At 42.7% G+C, this 22153-nt stretch overlaps 2 protein-coding genes across 2 annotated transcripts; both read right to left on the reverse strand.

Annotated features, from left to right (window-relative positions):
* LOC8061520 (endoglucanase 17) lies at positions 4142-7997 on the reverse strand. Its single transcript, XM_002438137.2, has 4 exons — positions 7599-7997; positions 6802-7470; positions 5132-5246; positions 4142-5043 (listed from the first exon to the last, which is right to left on the reverse strand). The coding sequence occupies exons 1-4, from the start codon at positions 7989-7991 to the stop codon at positions 4532-4534; spliced, it is 1689 nt and encodes a 562-aa protein (XP_002438182.1). The 5' UTR covers positions 7992-7997; the 3' UTR covers positions 4142-4531.
* On the reverse strand, positions 10673-15158 carry LOC8065748 (signal recognition particle 9 kDa protein). The gene is made up of 4 exons (XM_002438138.2): positions 14918-15158; positions 14745-14813; positions 11315-11408; positions 10673-11213 (listed from the first exon to the last, which is right to left on the reverse strand). Exons 1-4 carry the CDS (start codon positions 14987-14989, stop codon positions 11137-11139), a joined length of 312 nt encoding a protein of 103 aa, XP_002438183.1. The 5' UTR covers positions 14990-15158; the 3' UTR covers positions 10673-11136.

A 22153-nucleotide genomic window follows, 5' to 3' on the forward strand; every position in this document is an offset into this window, starting at 1 on the left:
AGAGTCACTAATTCTTGACAATCCGTTTCAATAGTCACCTTTGTTAGTTCAAGATCCTTTATTATAGTAAGAGCATCAGGTATTGACTCATGTTGCGTGCATTTAGGCCTTGTTAGTTCGCAAAATTTTTTATTTTTGGGTACTGTAGCATTTCGTTTTTATTTGACAAACATTGTCCAATCACGGAGTAACTAGGCTCAAAAGATTCATCTCACAGATTACAGGTAAACTGTGCAGTTAGTTTTTATTTTTATCTATATTTAATGCTTCATGCATGCGACCAAAGATTAGATGTGATGGGGAATCTTGAAAATTTTTGTGAACTAAACAAGGCCTTAGCTACTGCAAATTAACCTTGTTCATTACATAAAACCACTCCCGAGGCACCTTGATAAGTTTCAGTTTTAAAAGTTGTAACAAAATTCACCTTAATTATGTCTTCAGGAGGAGGGCAGCAGCGAACTTTCTTCATTTGCATCTTCAAAATGCATACTGATGGCGGGCTAGAATTGTTAAGATCCTGCAAGCTTGATATATAAAATTTGATGTTTCTCCGTGCTTTCTTCTATTTCTTGTTGTCCATAATGCCCACATCGCACATAAGATAAGGCCACTTTTCTCCTGCCAATAGAATGTTGTATAAAGTTGTCCTGACTCCAAGTAGATAGATGCAGAAGTGGTACATCGCGAGATTTTCTGTCAGATGAAATTTTGTGGCACATGCATGGAGCATTAAACATAGACAAAAATAAAAACTAATTGCACAGTTTTATCTGTAAATCACGAGATAAATCTTTTAAGCCTAGTTGCTCTATAATTGAACAATATTTATCAAATAAAAACGAAAATACTACAGTTCCGAAAAGAAAAAAGTCTACATAACCCCCAAACTATCTAGGGTGGACTACTTAACCCCCCGAACTATTAAACCAGATATTCTACCCCATGAACTTTCAAAACCAGTCAAATAACCCCTCGAGTGGTTTTGAAGGGTGGTTTTGTCTTTTTCTTTTTTATTTATTTTTGCTAAAAAATTAAAAAAACATAATAAATCATAAAAAATCATAAAATGAAAATTTTAATTTTGTTGGACTCCTGACGAGTTGACCTACACAGTAAATATATAATATGGTATACTTTAGTACAAAATTTATGCTGTAGCTTTAAATCTATGTTTTTCTATAATTAATTTGAATAATTCATATATGCAGTTCCTGTGGTCCAATTGTGGTAAAATTTTTATGGTGGGCTCATTATTATATGCTTGAATTATGGTAAAAATTTCATACTCATTGGATCACGTATAACTTAGTTATAGATAAAGCATAGATTTAACAAGAATAAAAATAAATAAATTGATAACTAAGTTATACGTGATCCACTAGGTACGAAATTTTTACCATAGTTCAAGCGTACAATAATGAGCTCACCATAAAAATTTCACCACAATTAGATCATAGGAACTGCATATATCAATTATTCGATTTAATTACAGAAAAACATAGATTTAAAGCTACAACAAAAACTTTATACTAAAATATACCATATTATATATTCACTGTGTAGATCTACTCATCATAAGTCCAAAAAATTGAAATTTTCATTTTATGATTTTTCTATAATTTATTATGATTTTTCAAAATTTAGTGGAAATAAATAAAAAAACAAAACCACCATCCAAAACCAATCTAGGGGGTTATTTGACCGGTTTTGAAAGTTCAGGGGGTAGAATACCCAGTTTTATAGTTCAAGGGGTGAATTAGTCCACCCTTAATAGTTTGTGGGGTTATGTCGACTTTTTCCGTTCCGAAAATCAAAAAGTTTTCGGAACTCAACAACGCCTTAGTGGAGTCTGTGGAGAGTGGAGACTAGTATAATAATTTAGGTAAAGTACTTTGTAGCTCGTTTTATTTATTGATTGATGTAGTTTAATTAATTTAAGGTGGAAGAGATTCCCGACGTTTCATTCGCCACTGCAACTAGGAGCCTGGAAGCCACTTGAGTTGGCTCATTGCATCTTAAATCCCTGTTTGACAGAGCTTTGATCGACTCTAAACTTTAATTCCTTTCTATATTGTACATGAGTTGTTTTCCTCTTTTCTCTTAAAATGGAGACGATAAAACCACTATTTTGTTTGCTTCACTAGCCCCGACTTCTCTATGCACTATAGCAAGAGGCCACAAACTCGTTTATCTATTGAAATTTCAAATGATAACTAAAGAGCAATCCATACACAATATGGAATTACTCCTTTCATTCTAAATTATAAAACGATTCGATTTTTCTAAATATATTATTTTTATTATATATCTAGACATAGTTTATATTTAATTAAATAATAAAAAAAGTATCTAGAAAAGTACAAAAATCTTATAATTTGAAATGGAGGGAGTTGACTAAATACTCCAGCAACTTGTATGAGTTCACCATGAATTTATGTCAATTTTTTAAAATGAAAGAATATCTGTCTTCATCCTCAAAAGTGAGGAAGTAGACGAAAGTTATTACTAGACAAAAAAAAAGTCTCATATGCTAAATATAAATTTAGTTTATAATCCTGAAGACATAAGGCCACCCATAGATGACAAAGCCAACTTAGAGCATCTCCAACTCCAAGAGATCCTCATATTTTGTTTACCAAAATATGGTGTTCGCCAACTCCTAAATTTGTATGAGGAGAAAAAAATTATTTCCAAGAGTTTTCTATATTTCTATCTTTTTTTATTGGCACTTTTTTCTTACAACCCGGTCTTATATTTTGTATCAAGAATTCTGAATTTGTTTTTGTACGCGTTTAAGCTCTTCCACCTAATCTTTCTCTCTTGCGTTTTTCTCACCTAGAACCCTGTCTACATATGTGCACTCCTAGGACACGCGCATATATGCGCGCTCGGGATAAAAATTTGTCTGGTTGGGAAAGATGGGAAGGGAAGATACCAAAGTATTAGAGAGAGTTTTTTTTATTTTGTCAAAAAAAAATTAAGGATAGAAAAGCCAGATGACAAACTGTTAGAGTTGCTTTTAGGGCTTATGTATCTATCTCAATCTAAATTCCATACCAAACCACCTGACATACATGGATTGAGATAAATACATAGGCATCCAAACAAAGCCTTATGAGTTGTGAGTAGAAATGTAGATTATGGGTCCCATAGGTAGTGTAAGCAATACCATGAAGCCTAAGGGGCACAATCGGACGACGTATCTGGCTAGGCCTTACCGTGTTTTGGACTCACACTTCCACTCGCATTGCATTGCTTCTTTCTTCTTGCTTTATTTTTTCTCCAAAATTATAAGCTTGGGCTTAGTTATCGCCATGCATGGTCGTGGGGTTGGCGAGAACCCTGATAATAATCTGATGTGTGTGCGCGCGGGGGAACATAAGGGGTGTTTGGTTAAAGATGCTAAAATTTAATAAACATTGTAGCATATTTATAACTATAGTGATTAGTGTTGAATCATATACTAATTAGGTTTAAAAAATCATCTCATAAATTATTCTCTGATTATGTTTTTAGTTTTATAAATAGCCTATATTAGTATTTCATATGTTCAATCACTCGACGAGATATGTAATTAAAAAAAAAAAAACAGGCCAAACCAAACCAAATAGCGCCGTAGTCGTATATGGACGTATCTCGCGTGATTGGCGCCTGTGTCACTTGCGGGTCGGCCGAGCCATTAGCGGCGGCCGTTACTCCGTGCTCTGATTGCCAGAAACGTGAGTGTACTACACAGGGAAGCAGCAGCTGCTGGTGCGGTGTGGACGTGTTGGGGGCCAGCCAGCCAGCCAGCCGCGGCTTGGCCTTCTCCCGTCGTTCGATGAAGGAGAGCAGAGGAGGCCACTGCACTTTGGCCCGGGGCAATCCCTTGCGTCGCTCTTTTGGATGGTGCTCATGCCTGCCTGCCACCACGCGAAATGATGGGGGCAGATCTCTGTTGTCCAAGACGCAAGCTCGCTTGTTCGAAGCAAGCTTTGGATTCCAGCAAGGAGGACACCGCCAAAGCCGGAAAGAGACCCATGCAAGCACATGATAATAATACTGTACTGTACGAGTACTACTGTCTAGCAGTCGAAAGCGAGATGCATGCGCGCTTCTGTAAAGATATATACGGGCTGAAACTCTGAAATCAAGGCAATTTCACAATACTACACTACACCTCGCTTCATTTCATGGGTAGGCGGTTTCATCTTAGCAATACTACTAACAGCTTATTACTATTCATTCCAAAGGAAGACAGGTAATAGGCGTCTGTCATCACACCTGGGGGCATACATAGTACGAGTACAACACACTAGGACCAATCCTCGTTCCTGCCATTTTTTACAGGAATGGATCGGCACAACGACGATATCTCCTACCAAATTCACCAATACATACTACAGCAAAATACCAACCACGAGCAGCAGCAACGGGGACGATTCAGACACCTACTGGCCGCATACTATAGCTGAAAATAGCTGAGGCCTGCTAAAGGCCCACCAATACGGACCGAGACAGTAGAAGCCCACCCACAACGCCGGCCCAGTCAGTGCTGGGCCGGGTCGGGGTGCTGGGAGAAGTAGGCGAGCAGGGCGAGCAGCGGCGCGTTGATGTACGTGGTGGGCTCGGACTGCTGGAACACGGCCCGCGCGTCCGGGAACGCGTCGGTGCTGTTGCTGGGCCCGCCCACGACGGCGCCCACCAGCAGGTTCGGGTTCGGCCTCGGGCTGCCGTAGTAGGCGGCGCCGGCCTTGCACCCGATCCGCGCCGGGTGCGCCGACACCGACGGCAGCGAGCTCGCCCGGTGGTGGATCCGCAGCGGGTACCGCGGCCCGTAACCCACCATGTACGACATCCGCAGCGGGTTGTCGCCCAGGATGTAGTCCACCTGCCGCTTGGCCACGCGCCGGAGCTGCACCGGCGACGCGGCGGAGGCGCCGGAGCCGCAGGAGACGCGGGCGTCGGCGTGGCTGAGGTAGTTGGAGTAGGCGAGGAGGAGGAAGGAGAGCGACGTCACGTGCTGCATGTTGCTGTTGCCCACCTTGAAGAGGAGGCCACCTGTGTTGCAGTTGCAGAGGCATGGAGTTGGTGGACACGTTAGCATGAATAAACCAACCATGGGTGATGGGGTGCAAGAAACTGTTACCTGGGGAGTACTGGATCTGAGGGTGGCCGGAGATGCCCGGTAGGAGGCTGCAGATGAAGTTGTCGGCGTTCTCACGGAACGACCGGAAGTACTCGTCCTTGCCCATCAGCACCTCCTGGAGAGAAAAGGAATAGTCCATGTGTGTGAGTATAATACTCATATTAATGGCTTTCTTTTGTGTTGGAATTAACATGTACAGTACGTAGTAGTAATGCAAACGGAACAGGAGGCCCGTGAACCAACAACGGCAAAAGTGCCCTGTTCTCTTCTCTGGTAAGACGTGCAAGATCCCCAGCAAAGCCCCAGCTTTAGGTAGGAGCAAGAGTCTGGGCCACTGAGCATGCTCACATGCATTGAGATTCACTAATAATGTACCCCTGACAAAAAAGCTGCAGCGGTAACGATAATGTGTTGATTAATCTGCGCAGATAGAATCTTGGTTCCACCATGATTCAGATATACTAATCCACAGTACAGACAACGCTGTGGCATGGCACGTTCGTTAATCACTCTATCCATAATTGTTGCCGTGACTGCTGACCCGTATAGTAAAGATTAGTGAATCCTAGCATGTGCCAACGTGTAGTACAATGGCATGTCAGGATTCCCAAGACCAGGCGCATGATTAGGTGGATAACCATCAAGAGATTCGAAGACAGTACGAATCTAATCGAGTTCACAAGCTGAACAGAGGCACTAGGTCCAGCCAGCTAAACCAAGAACAGATAAAGCCATGTTGGACCGGGGACAGTGTCTAATCCCACGTACTAGAGACTAGTAGAGACAAACAAAACAATGAACCAACCAATAAACCAAGGCCTTGTTTACTTTCAAAATTTTTTACAAAATAGGAATAGTAACAATTTCGTTTGTATTTGACAAATATTGTCCAATTATGGACTAACTAAGCTTAAAAGATTTGTCTCGTCAATTCCGACCAAACTGTGTAATTAGTATTTATTTTCATCTACATTTAATACTCCATGCATGCGTCTAAAGATTCGATGTGACCGGAATCTGAAAAATTTTTGGGAACTTAAGTCCCAAGCGAAAAGATGTTTGTACACAGTAGACACGAATATCTCAAAAAAGGAAGACATGACATGGGACACTAGCAGCTGATGCGTGCTGCTACACTACCCTACGCCCCCACATCATCGTGCTCTCCGGTCCCACAGGTGTGGGCGTGTGGCGCGCGTGTGAAAACTGCAAAGTTTCCTCCCCGTTGCCCATGCCCAAAGCAACTTTTGCTTGTGCTTCGTGTAGTTTCCCCCCTAAACCCACTGTCTTGAACTAACTAATCAAAGATTACTAGCACGCCCATATGGCGCCGCGCGACCGAAAGACAGCGTCAAAAGTTGCATGGCATTGCCAGACGAGTCATCAATGGCGCCGCAGTCGCCGGGCCTGGTCCACCGGAAAGCCGGTGGCGAGGCGTCAGAGCAGCATGTGCCCGCCGCACAGGGAGACAGGGCCAGAGGCGAATGCTACCACGGGTGCAGCAGCCGAGCACGAGATGAGATGGGGGCCGAAACCAGACGGAGGCATTCTTGCCTTCCTGCACTGGACCCCTAGCAATGCGCAATCCTAGGCTATGCTATGCTCCACATCGTGCAAGCAAACGCGAAAACGCATCCGTGAAAACGTGCAAGAAAAAAACGGTGCAGTACCTTGGAGATGAGGACGTTGATGCCGGCGTGCTTGTTATCCCAGCCGAACTCGTTGATGGAGACGCTAGCACCAAGCGCCACCTCGTTCCTCTTGATGTACTCGCGGTACTCCCTCCGGCGGGACGCCCTGTGCAGCCACGCGGCGCCCCACAGCAGCTCGTCCTGGTACCCGTCGTAGTCGCAGTAGCAGGGGCACACCGCGTCCCGGAGGCTCCCGCTGTACGCGCCGCGGTGCGCGTCCGCGAACGCGAACACCTCCACGGCGCGCTCCAGGAGCCGCGCCGCGTACCCTGGGTCGCCGCCGCCTTCGCGGAACACGATGGACGCCGCCGCCAGCGCCGCCGCCGTCTCGGCGGCCACGTCGGAGCCCGGGTGCGACGCGTCCACCTTGTACACGGTCCGCGGGGTGTCCATGTCCTCCGGCCGCTCCCAGCACGCGTGGTCCCGCGACGCGTCCCCGACCTGCACGTACACCACCCCCGGCGTCGACGTCGCCTTCAGCAGGTAGTCCGTCGCCCACCGCAGCGCCGCGCGGGCGTCGGACTCGTGCGCGCCGAAGCTCCGGCCGAAGTCGATTAGGCCCCAGGAGATGAGTGTCGCCGTGAACGCCATTGGGAAGCCGAACTTCACGTTGTCGCCGGCGTCGTAGTACCCGCCCGTCAGGTCCACCTGTGTTTCACACAGCATGCGTTGCGTGGCGCCGCCATGGCCGCCGGCGAGCTCAGTTTGATGCGAGAATGGTATGGTGCGCGTGAATGAGACTACGGGAAAGGAAGGAAGAGACGGCGCGGCCGTACCCCGGCGTCGGCGCCGTCGTGGATGGCCGAGTCCTGGCGCCACCGGAGGCGCTGGGTGGGTGGCAGACGGCCGGACCGCTGGCCCTCGAAGAAGAGGATGCTCTTGCGGAGGGCGTCGCCGTAGTCGTGCACGGCCAGCACCGCCGACGACGACGCCGCGAGGAGCAGCGCCACCACCACGACCGACATTGCCTTCGCCGTCGACGACGACACCGGGCGCGCCATGGGGACGAAACCTCTGTGCTGTGCCTTTGCGCGCGGTGTTGGCGGTTTAGTTGGTTGGTTGGTTGGTTGGTGCTTGTGTTGTGCGTGCGCGGCGGTTCGGAGACCGGCCCGGGGTGCGGTGGAATTAATAGGGGCCCGAGCCCCCGACCCGACGCCACGCACAGACATCCATCCCGGTATCGGCCGAGGGGTGGCGGTAAATGGCCATGTGAGCTTGCTGCGAGGGGGAATGGGCGCGCAAGGAAAGCGACATGGGGTTGCTGGCCAAACGGGGGGCTCTACACGTCCGTGTCGGAGTGCTGCGGCGGCGCGCGCTACGAGGTGGCGGCAGGGCGCCGCGGTGCCGGCCGGTGGTTTCCATGGACTGGGTGCTTGTGGTTAACGCTGCTGCCTGCTTGTGCTTGAGCAGCTCACGCAGGACGGCAGGACACCAGTGTATGGGGTTGTCTCGTGGAACGAATGCATGGACTATCGGCCTGGGCCGAGGCGCGGCGCAGGGTTTTGGACGTGGGTCAAAGCGGGACTGGAGTGACCGGCCCCTTTAGGTCTGAGGCGAGGCGAGGCGACGTGACTGGTCGAGAGGATGAGAGAGCGGCTAGCTGGGAAAGTGGGACCGTGGTGAGGAGGGCCCCGGCTCGCCGGCGAGCTCATCACGTGACGACGTGGGCTCTCCTTCTCCTTGGGCTGGATGATGCATGTTGCATGCGATGCGGATCATGCAACCTCTGTGCAGGGCGTGGGGCGGGCATGTGCACGGGCGCTACGGGGGCAGCCGGCGTGGGGAGGGGAGGACCGTGCGGGCGCGGCGGTGCCCATCCCTCCCGCCGCCGGTCCGGTATGCTGCGAACTGCGGCGCCGGTGTCTGTGGCCGGCTGGCTGGCCGCTAGTAGTTAAAGCTATCGCCATGGCCGGCTACGGTTTCCAATGGCAAAGGTAGAGAGGTAGGAGTGAGCGTGCAGTGCAGTAAAAGCTGTGTGGTCAGTGGTCACCATGGCGATAGCTCGGCAGTAGCAGAGCCGTTCGGTTCGGTGAGCGGTATACACTCCACTTGCTACAGGAGTGGTGCTGGATGCAATTTGCGGCTGTTATCCGTGGCCATAAGGGCACTCATAATACAAGACTCTATCACAGAGTCCAAGATACTTAATTACATATTATGTATGATATTTTACTGATGTGGCAGCATATTTATTGAAGAAAGAGGTAGAAAAAATAAGACTCCAAGTCTTATTTAGACTTCAAGTCCACATTGTTCGAGGTAATAAATAACTTTAGACTCTATGATAGAGTCTGCATTGTGAGTGCCCTAAACCAACCATATTACTCTTTGATGGTAGATGTAAGTAGCATGTGCATCAATTTGAGTTCCTGTTTTGGAAGCTTTCTTCTCACAAAACGGCGAAGGCTTGTGGAGAATATTCTACACTGTAGCAATGCAAGGAATAGTCTTTCTCTCGGGCCTTGTTTTGTTGCTGGGGTGAATGATTTTTTTGGAAGCTGTAGATTTTTCGTTTGTATTTAGTAATTATTATCTAATTATTGACTAACTAGGCTTAAAAGATTCGTCTCGCAAATTACATACAAAATTATATAATTAGTTATTTTTAATCTATATTTAATGTTTCATATATGTGCCGATATACACTCTGTTTCATAACAAGAAGTTCAGATTTTGTTCCAAAATAATTACACCTATAGATTTTATCTTTATTTTTATCCTAACCAATTTACAATTTTTTTCATAGCACATAACTCATAGTAGCTTATCGCAGCACGCAGCTCATAGCCTACAATGGTTTTTCCAAAGCTCACGGTTCAACCAGACACAACCTTAAACGGTGAGTTATGAACAAAATGACGTGAGATATGTGTTATGAAAATGTTGGAAACTATTTAGTTGAAACAACTATAAAACATATCTCCTCTCTCTATTTCTCTTGAAAACAGTTGCAAAATATCTCTGTTATCACCCATTTAGAAAATCAAGAAGCTAAAAGACAAAAGTAGTGCCCAATGTGATGTGAAAGTTATACTACATAATAGCAACATTTAGATTCCACCATTTGGTTGGTGCATAACATTAGTATTTTCTAGAAATTAAACCAGACACATCCTTAATCAAATATTCAACTTTACAAAAATTACAGTGTTGCTTTTAGTACTCCTCCATCTTAAATTAGATTAAATTCTTCAAATCATCATAAGTCAAATTATCTTCAATTTAATTAATTTTATATCTATAACATCGAACAAGTATATTATAAAAAATATTTTTTATAATATATATAGTGATACTAATTTAATCAAAGTAAATTATTTTTAAAAATTATTTTAAGTCAAACTATTTTACAGATAACTTTATAGGAAATATAATAACTCTGATATCAAACAAATAAATTTGGAAAATATATTGTATCTAATGACACTAGTTTGGTGTCATAAATATTAGTTCTCTTCCATAAATTCTATAAATTTTGATCAATTTAAAATTCTTTTGACTTATGATAAAGGTTTATTTAATTTGAAACAGAGAGTATTAGAGTAAAACTAACAATGGATCCTCTCTTTCAAGATCCCATCATCCCGTCAAGATCCAACTATAGCACGTCAAGCAGAAGAACCATTCAACCCAGAAGCAGAAGAACCATGCACCCCAGAATACGATTACGTACATGACAGTGTCCAATACTACAACCTACCACAAAGCTTACCACGAGCTTGCACGGCGCGCGCTACAAACAAAACAGCATTAAAAAGATAACGTTGCTGTGGCGGATCAAGTTCAGAAAGGGAACAGACAAGCAACAGGCAACACCACAACAGGGACCAACATGCTCGAGCGCATCTGATGAGCAGCAACAGAACAGTTTTTACCGGCTTTATTAGAGATGCACATGCACAGCATCCCAAGTCATGCAAACTGCCATATCAGCTGAAAGCCCCACTGATAATGCATCACCATCGCCAATTCGCACCTAGTACTCCTGTATCAGTATCGCCTGCAAAATGCCGTACAACATATGGCCCAACAAACAGCACACAAAGATAAGATCAAACAGAGTATCTAGCTACATTCCTCTACCGGAAAACATGTATGAAAACGCTGCACATGCAGAAAAAAGAGGTAAAGGTTGAGGGCTGAGGCGTTTCTCAATCATGAATTCATGATAGTGTGCATTCAGTTTGTTCTCAGTTCTGTACTGGAAAAACTTCCTTCAGAGTACCATAGCAGAGGGGGCAACAAGAGTCAATGAAATGTCAATCCACCATTCCAGTTGTGAATTTTCTGAAAGAAATAAGGATCAGACTGGCATCATTGCCTCCTTCCCCGACCTTTCTTCGATTGCTGTTGCTCGGCCTGTTCCTTCCCTGAAACTTCACTGATGTCAGCTGCACGATGCAAAGAATAGGAACCCAAATTAGTGAAACAATAAAACTCAGTGCTTTATCTTCAGTGATTGTAAAATCCTGGAGAAAACAAAGCATGATACCATCAGGACCACGAGTCATGAGAGCAAAAAAGATGTTGTTGAGCTTCTCCATCTTCTTTGCGTCCTGAGCTTGATCAGTCTTGAACTTCAAGCACTGCAGCCAGTAACTTCAGTCAGAAAAGAAGGGGTGCTATTTCAATCAAACTTCATAGCATGAGCATTACACCAGAATATTATATTATACTAGCTAGCAATCAATGTGTCCAAACAAGTAGTACTGATGTTTTACATACTTTTATCAGCAAGACTATATAAGATGTTTGCCCATGTAACAAATTAATAAAAAAGCAACAAAAACATGGGTTTTGGCATTCCAGCTTTTCTAGTGAAACATTAAGAAATGCATTTTTACTAGTGCTGCAAAACAAAACAGCGTAAGAAAGAAGCGAAATGAAGCAATGATGACAACATTAACTGAAGGATTGCACAAGTAAGATTATCTCAATAGACAACAGCCCTGTCAGTCAGTTAAAAGTCACATTCGAGTAAACAAACACGAAATGTGTGTTTTAGCTGCAAAATTTAATTGGAGCATGTGAAGGGAAGATATAACAGGAAGCACAGGATAGTATTTCTGAAAAGAAGAGTTCCAGAAATTTATTTACAAAAAGAAATTTTCAGTACATATCTATGGTATACATGCATACATCAGACGGCAGAGAACATTTCTAAGTACAAAATGAACCCACATGTCTTAATGAGTGACAATGTTGCCAGTTTAGGTAGTGCAATGCTATCAAATACATCAGATGGAAATTCCTTGCATTTGCTGCTAAATGATATGACCCCACACACCAAAGAACAGATAGCATGATGCTTAACAATCTTTCAGATTTTATTTTCAAGAACAGATATCCAAATTCATTTGTTTATAAAGAGACAAATGTTAGACATGGCGTCTCTATTGAGCAAAACTCTACACAGCTGAAACCAGATAGCAAGCAACCACTCCACCTTGCAGCACTACTATGCTGCATTAAAAGCGGCTTACAAAACAAAGTGCTATTTGACTAAAACAGTAAAAGGGAACTTCCAAGCACAATAAACTACACTTGCATCATAACGAAAGGGGCAACATCATGCAAGAAGTCTGTATTCTATCTCATTCCACAAAATGTAATGCTAGCAAGGTTCTAGTTGTGTGACAACCATTCCAATTTATAGCAAAACGGTTTCTATTCTAAATTATATCTAGTTATTGACATGTAATAATCTATTTTCAGCCCTAGTATAACCAACTAACACCTGAGCCATTGCCCATCAAGCACCTGTCCCCTTACTACTTCCAGTCTTCCACTATGAGTGGCCACATAAAAGAACATTTTCCACTCCAGTATAAAGACTATATATTATTTCGCGGCCTGCAAAATTGCTAAATCTTTACATCTGACACTGTAAACTCTGTAAGCAACCCGCTCATCATGGTTGCTATTCAGAACAGTGAGCTGATGTTGTCTGAAGCATAGTAGCAAAATATAGAACATAATGAGCAATCCAAAAAAAAAAAAATCCAGAATCCTAGTTATGTGTAACAGATATCTAACAAACAATATTAGCATGCATAAAGTAAACAAGGTATAGGCTCAATGGAAATCATTTAAAAGGCAATCATCAATTAATCATGTCGAATGATGGCTATTGCAAGATGTCGAGTGATGACATTGCACTGGGCTATGGATCATGATGTGTAGAGAGAAGCACCCATCGAGTAGCAAAATTCTTTAGTTAAGCATAAGAAAACATTGATAATCCCACGCAACATGGTAACATGCTGATATTTGGATGAATTAGGCAATAAAAAATTTCTCAAATGCTTTTACTTGAGAGCATGCTTATCAAGAAGCGCAAATTATGAGGTTCCATGATGAATAAAAGAACAAGCAAGAAAAAACTGATAAGAAAATTTGCAAACCAATGGTGTGGCTTGGTCTCCTCAATTTAGTTCTAACGTACTCTCTCAGTCTTGAAAAGAATGTGATTCTAGCATATTACTAAGTCAAACCATTCTAAGTTTGTCCAAGTCTATACAAAAAAGTATCATTACTTAGATTCGCCATGGAACATATTTCACAGTTACCTATTTGATGTCATAAATTTTGATAATATATTCCATAAATCTGGTCAAAATTTTGATAGTTTGACTAAGGAGAGAACTAGAATTGCATCCAGAACAGAGGTAGTAACTCCCAACCGGCAGAATAATACTTTGTTGAAACTATTATTACTATAGTCAAGCTCTAACATTGTAAAAAAAAACTTAATAACCATTTCACTATAAGTAATACTAAGAATGTGATATTCATATACATTGTAAGCAAAAACACAAGAACAGAGGGCATAGTTATAGGAGGAAAAAGGGTCTGGAGTGAAATTCATAGTACTTAATTTACAAAACTAGTGAAAATTCTGCACCATTTGCCATTTATATAATATAACAAGTGAAGCAGAGAAGACACAGTATCTGTAAAATGCTAACCAATTGCCGCCTATGAATGGTTACAAGTACATCTATTCGTTGAAAAATGATTCCAACAAAATGCTAGTCCCTCCATCCCAAATTATAAGTCATTCCAAAATCTTGGAAAGTCAAAGCATCTCAAGTTTTACCAAATTTATACGATAACATAATAACATTTATGATACAAACTAAGTATCATAAATGTGAAAGTGAACATCCCTATGTAACTATCATAGTTCAATTATATATAGCTGGAGATCTATCATAGAAAGGCAGTGTGCAGGGATGAATTTCAGCTATGAAACCTATACCTACATGGCTCCAATATATATTATTTAACCTTCAGCACAATTTGCTTACTAAATACCTCAAACTGTTGGGAGCAATCAGTTGTGCAATGATAATGCATATTGTTACAAACATTACTTGATACATAAAAGAGTCATAAGATTTTTTTTACATATAATATTTCAGTAGCAAAATATATGAATACCTAAGGTTCAGACTGATCCTGATTCCAAAGAGAACTTATGATCTAAGTCCAACAGCAACACAGAAATACTAATGTTCACTAATTATGTATAATTCTCAGATTTGGCATACTAGAATCAGATCAGATAGAGCCTATTCTCTCTTTCATATGATTACCCAGGTGCCACTGATTGCCAATACATTTTCAGAATGCTGAATTTCAGGGCACACGCTGCTATATATCCAGCCATCACATTTATAAACTAAGACATCTGTCGACCTCTCACGGAACACACAACATAGATCCAATGATAGGAGCACTTGTCAAGGTGCGCGATCTATCTACCCCTCGATCACCCCAATTCTAAGCTATAAATAACAAGTGTACCATCGATCTGCTCCTAGGCCACAACATATATCCGTCATCCGTGTTCCGAACCAACGAACATACACGCAAATCTAACCTGAGTCTGAGTAAATACAGCTTGGACAAGGTAGTACCTCGCGGTCGTCGGTGACCTTGAGCACGAGCTTCCCCTCGCAGTGCCGGTACTTCATCACGTAGCGGGTCTGCAGAAGCACGCGCACAAACAGATTAGGTAGGATCGGACACACGGAACGAAGCAGGAAGGAACTCGGGGAAGAGGAGAGGGGATCGGGCGACGGCGACGTACGGCGTTGGGGTCCGCGCGGAAGAGCTGCACGGACCGCTCCACGAACTCGTCCCAGGAATCCACGTACACCATCGCTGCGGCGGAGAAGGGGAGCGGGCGGCGTGGCCGGATCTGGGTGGGGAACCTTGGGGGACGAAGAGGCCGCGGCGGTTTTAAATAGGGTTTGCTTTGCTGCTCTTCTCGCCTTCTCGGCCGGGGCGTGCTGGACTTGCCGCACAGATTTTGATCGGAGAAGCGGTTTGCTTTGCCGCAACCCCTCTTGGTCACCGTTTTCTCACTGGGCTACCAGCACCAAAAGGGTTTAATTTTTCAAAACACAAACAAACACATGGTTTCACAGCTAGAAAAATCTTAATTTTTTTATTAAAGTAAATTTTCTATGTGCCATAACTTCTCTACAACTAAAAGTTACAAAGAGGACCCGTCTACCATATATGGTGAAGCCATGACTCCAATCTCTTTTGTTGACACATGGGCCGCATCAATGACACATGCACATAACCAACCTAGAAGTCACCTAGATTTGCGTGCAGTGACCATGTTTACAAATTAAAAAAATCATAACCGCAAAAACAAACATCCAAATTAAATTTTGATTACACCATTAGATTTCTTGCAATAAATCCTTCAAAACAAGATCCCACATGGATATATTTAGATAAAAATATTTTAATGAATATTTATCTAACCTTGTGGTTCCGTTTTTCAGTGGAAATTCATAGGGTATTAAGGGGACCTTGAGCTTCGAACTAAAATATAATCTTGTACCTTTTTTTTCAATCCGATTCTATACTTAGTGTCTCACGAGGTGTTTCTTTCTTTGTTGGATGGTTTGATTTCAAGTGTCATTGACCTTGCTACAACCTATTTATAGTTTTAGTGATGCATTTTCAAATTTGCATGTGACACAATTTGTTCTTTATTGGCTGCATGCATGGGGTGAATAAAAAACTAATGGAAATAAGAAGAGAAAGGTTGGACGAGCGTGTTCAGAGGTAAATTGCTACCAATCAAGAAGAAAGTGTTGCTCTTGCATGTCTTCCTATTGAATTTAACAAATCATTTATGTCTAATAAATCAGTTATTTTTAGTTGATTGATTATGGCCCACGTAAGGGCACTCATAATGCAGACACTATCATAGAGTCTAAAGTTATTTATTACCTCGAACAATGTGGACTTATAGTCTAAATAAGACTTGGAGTCTTATTTTTTCTACTTCTTTCTTCAATAAATATGTTGTCACATCAGCAAAATACTATAAATAATATATAATTAATTGTCTTGGACTCTGTGATAGACTCTTATATTGTGAGTGCCCTAAGAGATCATAGCTTACAGACTAGACTTACTTGAGCATTTATATCTACCCTCCATCCATTTATCGAAGTCATCTTACCAAAAAAAATTTCTCCAAGAATCAGAGCCATCTAAGCTAGGGACCACTATTTTCATATTTTTCCACATGCGGCTCCTCACATTGATCTAATTAATTCAACTGTCTGCATGCAACTCCATTCATTGGCCGAATTAATTTCCTCTCGTCACTATGCACGACCCTAAAATGACTTCCATAAATAGATGGAGGGAGTATAATACTGCATGTCTCATATATTTTACTTATTACTTGAGTATTAAATTTTGAAAATTGGATTTGGGAGGTTTGTAGTTCATAGAGGTGATATCTTCACTACAGTCTAAACAACTTAGGTGTTGATGGTAGACTTTAAATCATCGATTTCCAAGCGGCACTAAGCTAAAGTGAACTATACTCTTCGCTCACAATTTGCTTGTCCATACAAGGTGTTTTAAGATGTTTGACTATACAAGGTGTTTGGTTACCCAAATCGAAACTATGATGTCATAAGATTTTTTTTTCATGTGTTAGCTGAAAATTACTTAAAACTATATAGATTTTAAAACCCGTAGCAACGCACGGGCATTAACCTAGTAATATAAAAATATTATATTTATTACTAGAAAATAGGTCCATGTGTCGGTGCATGCAGATGAAGTCTGTATAGGTGTTAACATGTATTTCAGAGATCTCTACCAATAAAAAAAAGGACAATCATTCATCACCCCTCCATCGCTCGCCTTGCCTTGTCTTGTTCGTCTGGATGATAAGTCATGACAGAAAGTATTGTTTGCTAGTAGATTCGGCTGATAAGGTCAAGCGAACAGGCGCATCTCAGTCACGCACCACCCACATCTCAGCTACATCTCGGTCACGCACCACCCACGTCTCAGCCATCTCTCTCGCTTCCTCCCTCCCTTAGCCATCTCGCTCTTGCACCTCGTGCTCGTCGCCGCCAACCCTTCACTCATGGTAGTCACACTCCTGGTTAGAATTTGATACCTCTAGATACATATAGTCTTCTCTAAAGCTTTCATACATATAAGTAGGAGACCTACTCCAAGTAGAGTTCTACGCTTAAGTCTTAATTGAACTAGAAGTTATAATAGCACACCTCTCTTGAGCCTATTACAAGTAGAATTTAAATCACGGTATAACATCTTCACTTTGACTCTAATCCTTTGAAGACATTATGCTGCTCTAAGAATTTGCTCTAAGTCAGTTCCTTTCTTTCTATTTATACTTCCACCTCGAGAGTGTCCCCACCACAAGGGCTTATGCACATCGCCACAAGGTGTGTGTCAGTGTCCATGTTAAAGTTAAAGTTAAAGTGACAGGACCTTCCACCCGAGAGCTCCTTCATTAGTTTAGTCAACCACACCATCTTCTCAGTCGGCCCTTCATGTCATAAGTTTGTACCACTCGTGAGCTCCACGCTGCCCACTCTTACTGTATCTTTAGTCCCACCATGTCTTCTTCTTCCAACAACTCACAGCATTGCCTTCACGACTATTAGTTTTACAATCGTCCTTGTAGCCTCTGAAAGCCCAAGTTTGGTTTTGGTAATTAATGACACCAAGCTGCTAATGCCTTGTGTTTAAGTGATTTGAGTTAGGCATAGCAACACATGTGATGAAGGTGCATGGTGGCATGGAAAGGTGGCCACATGATCACAAAGGGATGAAGCCTGAAGTGAAGATCATGGTGATAGACGAGGAGCAAAGTTATCAAGGCAAAGGTATAAACATAGGGTTTTACTTTTGCCGGTCTAAGATGAGTAGAGAAGTGATTGACCGGGTTTAGGATAGATAGCCGACTATCAAGAGGGGAAATCATGGTCATCTCTCGAATCAAGTGCTACTAGGTCCATATCTTGAGCATATGCATTAGGATCTAGTAAAGTGCTAACTTAACTCCTTTGGTGAAAATGTTTGTGAAAAGCTAACACACATGTACTTTGGTGGTGGACACTTGTTGGTGTTAGCACTTTTGCAAAGGAGGTGGAGTTCCTAGGGTTGAGAGGGGATTGGGTTCCTCTCTCTCTCCCGCCGAGCTTGCGAGGCGGGATTCGGCGCTTTTGAGAAAAATAAGTGTATATTTTCTATTGCGCCGGTGGGAATCTTGGAGAAGTCGCGGGAGTGTTTTCTCACTAAGAAACACTCACCGGACGCTGAGTGCGGAGGCACCGGACGCTGGCCTCAGAGTCCGGTGTGCTTGCCCTTATAGGGTTGAGCACCGGACGCACTCTGAGAGCGTCCGGTGGTTAGCGTCCGGTGTGAAGGCGTTTTGCGACCCTCTCTGCGCATGGGTCAGGTGAGCACCGAACGCTACCGGTGCTTAGCGTCCGGTGACCCGCAGGTTTGCGGAACTCTCTGCGCATGTGTCCGGTGTGCACCGGACGCGTCCGTGTGGACCTGCAGAGCGTCCGGTGATCCGCAGGTGACCGTTAGGATCTGACACGCGAGATTCAAGAAGGACACGTGGCCTACCCCTGAGCACCGGACGCTAGGGGTCGAGCGTCCGGTGATCACTTAGTAGCGTCCGGTGCCCCCGTTTTCAGCCCAGTGAAAACAGCCAACGGCTAGTTCTTTGAAGGGGCCTATATATAGTTGGTGGCCAGCTTTGGGAGGCTCTCTCTTGCACATTTTGATTATTTGAGACATACTTTGAGCTAGAGAACACTCCCTCCACTCATCTCCTTGCTTGATTGCTAATCCTAGTGAGATTGAGTGAGATTCAAGTGCATTGCTTTGAGAGTTGCATTTAGTGGCACTTGATTTTTGAGTTTGCTGCGGATTTCTTGTTACTCTTGGGTGTTTCCCGACGCCCTAGACGGCTTGGAGCAGCAGTGGTGTTGAGCTCGTGATTGGAGATTGTTTCGAGCCTCACCAAGTGATTTGTGAGGGGTTCTTGAGCCTTCCCCGCGGGAGATCGCAATTGGCTACTCTAGTGGATTGCTCGTGGCTTGGAGGATCCCCATCTTGTGAGTGGATGTGCGGCACCCGCTGAGGGTTTGGCTTTGGATTGCCAATTAGCTCGTGATCCATCAAGTGGGTGTATCGCCACAACGAGGAGTAGCTTGCCGGGAAGCAAGTGAACCTCGGTAAAAAATCTTGTGTCATCTCTTGCCGAGGTCTCTCTTGTGATTGTGAGTGATTGGTTGGATATATCTCTACTCTACAATGTTGGTATAACAATCACTCTCCACTCCTTTACTTACTTGTATACCTTGCTAGTTGTTTTGCTTGTTTAGTCTAGTCTTCTTGTTTAGGAGTGTAACTAGCTTTCTCTTGTTGTTGTGCTTTAGTGTTTAGCCTTGTACTAGTTTGTATAGGTGGCTTGCATAGCTTAGTTGAGCTAGTGCTAGAATTGCTTCGCCATTTGTTTTACTAACTCACTTGCTTAGTGAAGTTTGTAGAAATTTTAAATAGGCTATTCACCCCCCCTCTAGCCATTTGGACCTTTCAGCCTCGCACTTGACTACAAAACCAAATTATCATCATATAAGTCCAAGAAGAACAAGGAAGAATAAAGGTGTGAGTAAGACACTCTGCAGCTCGGCAGGAATATCATGCGGTTTATCAATTCATCAAAAGGACTGCTAATAGCTTAGAGGCAAGAGATACTTGGCCTTGTTTAGTTGCAAAATATTTTGCAAAATATGAATAGTACCAATTTCGTTTGTATTTGATAAATATTGTTCAATCATGGACTAACTAGGCTCAAAAGATTCGTCTCGTCTATTCCGACCAAACTGTGTAATTAGGTTTTATTTTCGTCTATATTTAATACTTCATGCATACGTCTAAAGATTCGATGTGACGGGGAATCTGAAAAATTTTGCAAAATTTTTTGGGAACTAAACAAGGCCTTAACACTACTAGTTAGGTGTAAAAACAAAATGGAGTTTCTGAAGGTAGGCTATGTAAAAGGTCATCACGAGATGGATTCCCAAAGTGGTCTCATGTGATTATTGGCCTCCTCAATAGTCTTTACTAATCTGGCCATAACTCTTTATTGGGAAGTCGAAATGACGAGTCGTTTATTGGATGGCTCAAATAAGCTTTCCATCCATGTGTAGCATGCATCATGAAATGTTATAGAACGATATAAATTTACATAGGAAGTTGTACCAATATTCTGACTTTTGGTAAGACTGTTGACCTTCTGAGTAGTCCTCATTAATTTGTTTGTATCTCAATATTGGAGGTTCAAAATACTTGGAACCAATAATGGAATTCCAAAATACTTGGAACCAACACCGTTAGAAAAGCTTTTCAAAGCATCCTCATGGACCTCCAAAGCTTTACGGAATCGGGAATTATGAATACTAGGAGGATTCCCTGCGTGTTGCTGCGGGTACGAAAGGGGAATATAAATATGGCCTCACTTTAGTCTATTATGTCATCTATATATATAGTTTTAGTAGTCAGTTTCAAAAGAGAAAGAGAGATCACGTGAGAGAATAATTGCTAGCAGTATGCATGTATGGTCATGTGTAGGTAGCTGCGTCCACTACTGAAACCATTTGTGAGTGGGCACTTAATTGCATACAGCAGTAGAAGAAGTGGATGATGATGTGGCGCAAGAAGGTGCAAGAGAATTAGTTTAGTGAGGTTTGTCTTTATAGGATATATAGATATAGATTTCTTTTAGCTAGTTCGGTCCGAACTGAGGGCCCATTTTCACTGTGTTGGTCCAAACTGATGGTGTGTTTTCTATAGTTCTTTCTCATGTAGAGTAACATTCTCATAGTGCAATATTCTCATGTATATTGAAGTTAATTTCAACTAGGAGTGAGTTCACCTCTTTTTTTAAGTAGTTCTGCACGCCTACACGTAATTGGCCCTTCGTACACTTGCAAATGTGTAACTTGAGTAACCGATTGCTTATAGCATGCACCTAAAAATCTAAAATTTTATAAGATTCCTTATCACATCGAATTTTGCGGCACATGCATGAAACATTAAATATAGATAAAAAAAATAACTAATTACACAGTTTAACTGTAAATCACGATACAAATATTTTAAGCCTAGTTACTTCATAATTGGACAATATTTGTCAAATAAAAACAAAAATGCTACAGTGTCAAAATTCAAAAAGTTTTTGGATCTAAACAAGGCCTATGTAACTTAAGTAGCTGATGACATGTCCTCATCATACATTTTCCAACCTAAACAAAATTATATTGAATTATTAATATTTGTATCTCTTAAAATGATTATTATAAAATTTTACAATTAATCTAATGATAGTATGATATCATAAATATTAATATATTTTGTATATGTTTGATTATTTTTTTTAAAAAAAATGACTTCTTGAAAACAATGTATGCAATTATTTTGGGACGAGGTATCATATTTGCACATAAAAAATGGTGAAAGGTGTCTGGTACAGTGGTATGTGGCCGCATAGCTGCCATTCAAACATGAGGCCAAATCCGTTAGCACGTAAGAAAACCGATTAGTGACTATCAAACAACTCACGCACGAAATGGCGATGGTTACGTTTGGTAACCAAAAAGATACGGCCAAAACCACACACACCAACTCCCGTACAATAATGATTTCTTCGGTTTTTACCGCAAGTTACTGACGAGATCCCCCGGTACAAAAAGATATCGCAACCGCGCTGGCAAATCTGGAGCGCCGCAAATTGCCAACGGAGTCGGCCCCGCGCTGCCCCTAAAACCCTAATCCATGACGTCTGGTCTGATCTCACTGCCAGCAAACCCCCTCACGCATTCCGTCGAATACCCTGCCCGCGCCCATGGGGTGGTGCCCATCCAACTGCGCATTTCGTCGAACGCCATCGGCCATGGCCACGGAAAAGGACTGTTTGTGCGGCCAATGCATCGAACACGATGGGCGCAGC

This window comes from Sorghum bicolor, chromosome 10, assembly GCF_000003195.3.
Source record: "Sorghum bicolor cultivar BTx623 chromosome 10, Sorghum_bicolor_NCBIv3, whole genome shotgun sequence".
NCBI lineage: Eukaryota > Viridiplantae > Streptophyta > Magnoliopsida > Poales > Poaceae > Sorghum > Sorghum bicolor.

Excerpts from the sequence above, each read along its gene's own strand:
- LOC8061520 (XM_002438137.2), bottom strand. The coding sequence starts at position 7,991 with ATGTCTGTGCGTGGCGTCGGGTCGGGGGCTCGGGCCCCTATTAATTCC. Across the intron at positions 5,247-6,801 it reads TCAACGTCCTCATCTCCAAG|GAGGTGCTGATGGGCAAGGA; the intron begins GTACTGCACCGT and ends TTTTCTCTCCAG. Across the intron at positions 5,044-5,131 it reads TCAGATCCAGTACTCCCCAG|GTGGCCTCCTCTTCAAGGTG; the intron begins GTAACAGTTTCT and ends ACTGCAACACAG.
- LOC8065748 (XM_002438138.2), bottom strand. The coding sequence starts at position 14,989 with ATGGTGTACGTGGATTCCTGGGACGAGTTCGTGGAGCGGTCCGTGCAG. Across the intron at positions 14,814-14,917 it reads TCCGCGCGGACCCCAACGCC|ACCCGCTACGTGATGAAGTA; the intron begins GTACGTCGCCGT and ends GTGCTTCTGCAG. Across the intron at positions 11,409-14,744 it reads AGGTCACCGACGACCGCGAG|TGCTTGAAGTTCAAGACTGA; the intron begins GTACTACCTTGT and ends TACTGGCTGCAG.